The sequence below is a fragment of the Aethalodelphis obliquidens genome, unplaced genomic scaffold, assembly GCF_003676395.1.
Source record: "Aethalodelphis obliquidens isolate GAN/ISIS:26980383/991018 unplaced genomic scaffold, ASM367639v1 scaffold2, whole genome shotgun sequence".
NCBI classification, from domain to species: domain Eukaryota; kingdom Metazoa; phylum Chordata; class Mammalia; order Artiodactyla; family Delphinidae; genus Aethalodelphis; species Aethalodelphis obliquidens.
In genome coordinates this window covers 42,142,680-42,149,846 of record NW_020837946.1, presented here as the reverse complement: position 1 = coordinate 42,149,846, position 7,167 = coordinate 42,142,680, and the positions used below count along the sequence as shown (strand labels likewise).

Here is a 7,167-nt window from a genome sequence, read left to right as displayed (position 1 = left end):
AACTTCAGCTCACTTGATGGGTGGCACCAATCTGTGCATTCCTTTCAGTGATATAATATTCTTATATTATTTTTAATTATTCACTTTTATCTTGTGCTCAAGTTTGGAAGTTGGTTCAAGTACCTTTCAGTATAATCAGGGTATCTATCTATCTATTTATTTATTTCTTTTTGCGGTACGCGGGCCTCTCACTGTTGTGGCCTCTCCCGTTGCGGAGCACAGGCTCTGGATGCGCAGGCTCGGCGGCCATGGCTCATGGGCCCAGCCGCTCCGCGGCATGTGGGATCTTCCCGGACCGGGGCACGAACCCACGTCCCCTGCATCGGCAGGTGGACTCTCAACCACTGCGCCACCAGGGAAGCCCCCAGGGTATCTATTTTTTGATAAATAAAAGTAATAATAAGTACATATCTTAATTATTGTTATTTAATGTTATACTACTTATACTAACTGCTGGTTCTGAACCAAATGTATTGCCTCAATTAATGCCAGGGAGCAGCGTTTTACTCACAACATACAAGGCAGGGAAGAACAGCCCCGTTTGGGAAACAGCTCAGCTCAGAGGTTAGCACCCTCATGAGCTGAGTTTAACTGAAATGTGAACTGTTGTAGGAATGGCAGCTTTGGCATGGGCACCTTGAAGCTAAATGAGGGTGAAATGGTCAAACCCTTCTCTGGACTAGGAATCAGAGAGAGGCTTCCACAGAGTGAAAAGAGAATCAAAACCTCCTCATGGTGAGTGGAGGGTAAAGCTTCTCTAGCCTCTCTAGATCTAAGTAGATCCAAGTTAGGCACAGGGACAATTAAGGAGAAGCTGTGTCGATGAGGCTTTATGGGTAAACTTTGGACAGTTGCAGACTACGAGACTGAGAATGGCTTGCCAGTAGTATGAGAGCACTGAGACTGGAAGGGTAAGTAGTTTGGGAGATGGTGGGAAATTAGTGTTCTGGGGGGAAAGAAAGATAAATGTGTGAACGGATGGCTTAGAGATCCTCATCTAAACTTTTCAAAGGCCTCACTGATTCTCAACTGAGAGGGGTTGAAACTTACTTAAGAACCATACCATATATATGTGTAGTTTGATAAATCGTGCTTAAATGCCTGTGAAACTCTGTAGCTTATTCTTCAGTGAGCATTCAGTTTATTAAAAAATATTTTATCCTCTTATAAAAACCTCAACCTATACTCACAGAAATTATCTGAAATGACATACATAAACACCATGGTGTTTATCTTTTGTTGGTGGGATTAATTTATGTGTTTGACTTACCTATATTTTCTAATTTTGCTAGTTAACCAAGTGTCATTCATGTTATATATTTATTAATCATTTGTTGTACTGTGGTGACAATTTGGGTCATTACTCTCTGCTTTGTTTTCATAGCCTGGCTCATAAAAAGGCCTTTGTTTTCAAGGACTAAGTCCATGGGTTGTGGCAGAGGAGGGCTTTAACAGAGGATGGAGTCTTCAAAGGGGAGGAAGCCCGACAAGCGGAGACACCCACAGGGAGGGAGGGCACAGACCCCTCTGCAAGTGTGCCCTGCAGAATGGGTTGACTGCTTGACAGGATGGGTCCTGAGAGCCGCTGCCTCCAGAGGCCACTACGGCTAAGCCTTGTATAGAGGGTGTGCCTCTGTTGGATCAGGAAGACTGGCAGGTACAGCAATGGCAATGGGACCACTAGGGATAGAGGACCAGGAATGCTCCTGTCCTCTCTCCCCCTCTCTCCCATAATCCCTGATTTTGGACTCTCATTAACTCTGAATGAGGTTCTTGTGCTGGATTGAATTTGGTTACATTCCCAAAGTAAGGGGACTAGTAAAGTCGATTTTTGTCCGGAGGGGGGCAGGAAGGAGGCCTGACTCTGACCAGGTGAGCTGCACATCATCCCTGCCTTCCTGATGTTGATTTTAAAGGGCCTTACTCACGTGCATATTCAGGCATTAGTTATAAAAACCAATACCATTACCTTATAGAATCCTTCATCCTTCATGTAATATGGATGCTCATATAAAGGTATCAGTTAATTCAATGAAAAGGTTTTTGTGATTGATATCCAGATGATCAATTATGTAAGTGAAATGTCTGCTGTAACTGAGGAACAGAGAGCTGGTGCAGGTGCTGCGTGACTTTGGAAAAGGGAAGTAGCATCTGAAGATAAACATTAGTAGAGTCTAACGTGACTTTGAGATAATCTCTGTCATATTTCAATAGGCTGTACTGACTTTTCCTCAAGGATTCATGAAAGTAAAGCGTTTGGCCTTGCAAAGTCACTGCAATATTGACTCACTCATCTCGTGCCTGGAAACACACGAGAGGTTTAACGCTGTGTGCTTTATCGGGATACACCTCTTTTAAGATGAAAGAATGATCACTCTCCTTGTTCAGACACGATGCCAGTGGACCCATTTGAAAAAAGAAATAATAGGAGCGGTATTTTTTCTTAACTTATATTGTCTTATTTTCCCGGAAACAGCTCTCTTGTCCCCGAAGAGACAGGAAACGCTCCTTCGAGTGAGCATGACTGCTTGATTCCTTCTAACTCTTACCATATGACTCCCGTTATGCTTTATTTAACTGATGACATATCGTTTCTTCTTCTTAATTACTTTTACAGTGAATATTTATTGTATTCCTAAAAAATAATTTCCACATATGAAAAGTTCACTCTGTGCGTGTCCTTGTTCTAAGCAGAACATGGATTGTCTTGCTTCTCTCTCGTAACAGTCAGATTGAGTGTGGGAAGCATTTTTCTCTTGATTTTTAAATACGAGGCATAAAGAAATTAGGCAGTTTGCCCAAGGTTAAGTAGTTTAGTCAAGTGGAGCTTAGACTGGGACCCATTTCTGTCTGGCTTCAGAGGCCAAGTTTTAAGTACTACACTCTCCTTGGAGGGACCCAGTCCCCACCAAACCCAGTCACCCTGAATCACCTCATTCTATTTTTAATTTTTTGAATAGAGCTTAAAACTTTCTAGTTTTTGTTGTTATTGTCTATTGTTTGGTTAATCCTCACCTCCACTTCTTTTGCTAGGATGTGAGCCTGAGAGTAGAGATCTCTCCACTTCATTGCTACATAACAGCACCGAGAATTGTGTCTGGTATGGCCTAGGCACCCAGTAATTGTTTATTGAATACATGGAATCAGTTAGCAAGGCACTGATTTTCTGCTTTCTTGCTCCCAGACTAAGGGAAAGACAGACTTGCATGGACAATTAAGGAATAACATGCAAAGTACCATAACAGGATTAGGAAGACAGCCAAGGGGGTCAAGGAGGCCTCACTGATAAGCTATTACTTGCTCTGTGTATTATGGAGAGAAGAAGGGCATGAAGAGAGTAGGAGAAGTAGATAAAATCTCAGAAGCAAGAGGTCAGGGTTTGTGTGGACAATGATGAAGTCATCCTGTGTGTCTCACATCCTATGAAGAAGCACGTTACTCAGCCCGGAGATTCCTCCTGGAGGGTCCCCAAGCACTCTGAACCGAACGTTACCGCAGCCTTTGTTACATTCTTTATAATTTACTATTTACTTCCCAGTCTTGCCAATGGGGCTGTGAGATTTTGATGCAAGGAACCAGGATGATCTCATCCCTTTCAGGCAGGGACTCTGCCTTATTTATCCTTGTCTTCTCATAGCTTAGTATGGTGCTGGTAGTTGGTGGCCCTCAGTACATGTATAATGTATAATAAATGGATAATGAATGAATGAGTGATGAATGAATGAATGAGTGAATGACATGACTTAATAGCAGTTTATTTAAAAAGACTTTTGAATTTAAGTTGAGCAGCAAAAATAGCTAATGTGGTCTTAGGTAGTAATAATAAAAGTATAGTGCCTGATTTCTGAATATCTAGAATCTTGGAATTACAGAGATTAGAAGTGATGAGGAAATTGAGACCTGAGATATGAGATGACTTGCTCATGGTTCCACGCCAAATTTGTGGTCAAAGTAGGACTTGAATTTAGAGATCATGGCTGTCAGTTAAATTTGCTTTCTACAAGTTCTACGATATTCTGTGCTTGTCAGACCACAACTGTAGCAGATGGTGCAATTATGAGCTCTACACTTAAAGATATATAGTGACAAAGTAGAGTCTGTCCAAGGAAGGATGATGCAGATGTTAGGGGAAAGTGGAAACCATATCACATGAATATCAGATGAAGACATTAAGGATATTTCACCTGGAGAAGAAAATACTTGCAAAGGGTGAGAAAATGCTTGCACAAGTGAGTGGGAGAACATAGTATCTGTCCTAATATTTTTAGACACGTAAGTCATTATTCCTTTGCTCCAGAGAGGAAAAATAGAAGCCATGGGTAGAAACCATAGAGAAGTAAATTTCAACTCAATATGAAAAAAAAAATGTTCTCAAAATTAGAATTGACGAAGAATAAAATTCCAAATGATAGATATATGCAAGTAGAGGGTGGATGATTATGTTAGGACAAGATTGTGAGTTCCTTTAGAGTAGAGGTCATGTTTTAGTTGTGTTTCCCTAGGACCTTGAATAGTGGCTGGCACATAGTATCTACTCACTTAGATTTGTTATGCATCTTTTTAAAAAAAATTTTTATTGGACTATAGTTGCTTTACAATGTTGTGTTAGTTTCTACTGTACAGCAAAGATTTGTTATGCATCTTTTAAAAGGGATTCTTTCATGGGTTGGGTGAGCATAGAGGTGAATAGGAACATACTGTATTATTAACTCCAAGGACTTTTCCAACACTTAGGTTTATGATCCTTTGACAAAAATTCACACAGCGTACTGTATCAATATTTAATGAAGCAAGTCATTTCCTACTCTTACAAGTAAAAGTCAGTGGAATTGTTGCTTGCTTTCTAACTCTACTAAGCCCTGCCATGTTGTATTTTTGTTCTTCCTTTAGGAGAAGGCAAGGTTTGTTTGCCACGACTCCTGTCTTACACAGAGGAGATCAGGGCTAGTTACATCTCTGCACCTGGTAACCAAACTAAAGTTCCATGTGGAAGTTTAAATAGAGTTTGTTTGTACAAGTAGCCTACGACCAATTTATGGAAACACTTGAGTGACGGTTATGCTTATAGATTCACACTTTTCAAAGTGATGACTAACCTAGGAAACCAGATTTTTCACAGAGCCCTAAATACTATTTAGATTGTCACCTTTTAAAAAGTGTCTTAACAAATATCTTAAACATCACTTCAGTAAACTTATTTTTCACTGAATATTTTATATTCAGAAAGTGTTGGTTTGACATTTGTCCTTTTTTCTTTTTGTGGACACAGAAGTGTCATTCCTTTCAGTACGTGCAGAGGACATTTGAAGGAGACAAAGAAACTTTTATTTAGATTTACTCTGTTAGCCACAGAAAGCTATGAAGGACTAAATGATAATAAGGCAATTATTTGATTTGTTACTTTCATCTTATTCTTTGAGAATTTTTACAGTTTATTTTTTTCCAAAGTGTTCATGCATATTTGTGTGTTCAGAAATCTATATCGATTTCCCACCAAGGTCTTTCATATGCTATGTGATTCATTTTCGTTCTTATCATATATATAAAGCACATTTCATGAAATATTATCACCTTGGTTCCATTTCAAATAATGGTGCTGCATTAGCCATGAAGTTATTCATGAGGTATTTGTTTGTGATTCTAATTTCTTTTTAAAGAACCATATACTGTAAATATAGCAAGGTGCTTCTGAGAATTCATGATTTGGTGTTACCCATTTAATGATGCTATTAGAATTTCTTCCTAGTTGTTAATTCCACTCACCTAAATGGAATAGATTTTGTGCTCTGTGTATTCCTAATATGTAGCTTGTTCAGGACCTTTCAGATATATGCACTTAACTGGGAGATTCTAAGATGTTTCCCAAATAAAATCCAATATCTTCTTTCCCTCTCCTTTATGAGTTATAAAGCACTTTCCCTCCCCTTCTTCTTTGATTTAATTTATATGCCAGAGATTTTTCTGCTCTGGGGATGAAAATGGAAGACCAGGGAAGAAAGCTGATAAAATAGAGATGATTCAAAGATCTGAAATATTTTTTCCTCACTCGATATAAACTATTTTTTCTCTTTTCCAATAACCATCGTTTCCCTTGATCTTGGAATCACTCAAAACCTAGCCACTGAGTCCTGTATAAACTAGTGCTCTGTCTCAGGATGTGGAGAAAGATAAAATACTGGTACTTGTACAGATTGTACTAGCTTGATTATATTTACAGTTAGGAATACCGCAAATTTAAGAACGCCAATTTTTTTCTCATCACTGAGTATTTATTATATATAACAAATACATGGGAAAGAAAAAACTATATTGTGTGATATAAATAGTTTATTTACATTACAGAAAAAACATCAAGACAATGTATACTATTTCAAATATATCCATACATAATCAAATATAGCTGTAGTACATGTTTTCATTGGTGTAGATTACCACAAATGCAAGGCAACATGTGTAGATCTCATCTTATTCTTTTGTCTATAATACTGTATTGTGTAGTCCAAGCTCTCGGTAGTCCGGCCACTGTGCAACATGCTCCCTTTAGATTAACCTCGTGGACGCTCTTGTTGTGTTGTCTGAACTGTAGTGCCCTGTATTTTGCTTCTGTCTGTGAATTCTGTTGCTTCTGGGGCATTTCCTAGAAGGTTGGAAAGTTTACAGATCTTAGTCCAGTGCTATTACCTAAAATCTGGTCCCACAATCACAGAGTGAAGTTATGGATTAAGCAAATTATTAAAATATTTCAGATGAAAGAATTTATTATTAGCAGAAGCTGGAATTATGTTGGAAGAGGTTTTGTTTTTGCTTCTGTTTGCGGTTGTCTTTAAGCATCTGTTGAGGAGAACTGAAGAACAGAGGTGGAAGTTGAAGAGGAATACATTTACCTAGTCCTCAACAGCTTACTCGTCAGGGCTCAAACAGTGACTCAGCACAATGCAATAGAGCAAGTGTGAGCTCATCTAATCTCATGTTAAAGGTCTTCAACAACTTGATACTTTAAATGTCCCAAGGATGAATGTTATATTGACATTTCAGGGCTACAAGTTTAAATCCTATCAAACCAGAGAGTGAGCCAACTGTTAATATGGGATATGTAATGAAAAGGGATATTGTTTTGGTTCAGCCTAATATCATTTTGTATATTAATGTTATAAGCTAGAGACATAA

General features: G+C 38.7%; 1 protein-coding gene across 1 annotated transcript in view; it reads right to left on the bottom strand.

The window, feature by feature from the left end:
- Positions 1-5,302: 5,302 nt before the first annotated feature.
- TMEFF2 (transmembrane protein with EGF like and two follistatin like domains 2) overlaps positions 5,303-7,167 on the bottom strand; it is a 250,820-nt gene continuing 248,955 nt past the window's right edge. Inside the window, exon 10 of the mRNA XM_027125399.1 lies at positions 5,303-6,637. Within this exon, the coding sequence (XP_026981200.1) occupies positions 6,541-6,637 (97 nt within the window). The 3' untranslated portion in view covers positions 5,303-6,540. The remainder of the gene's footprint in view (positions 6,638-7,167) is intronic.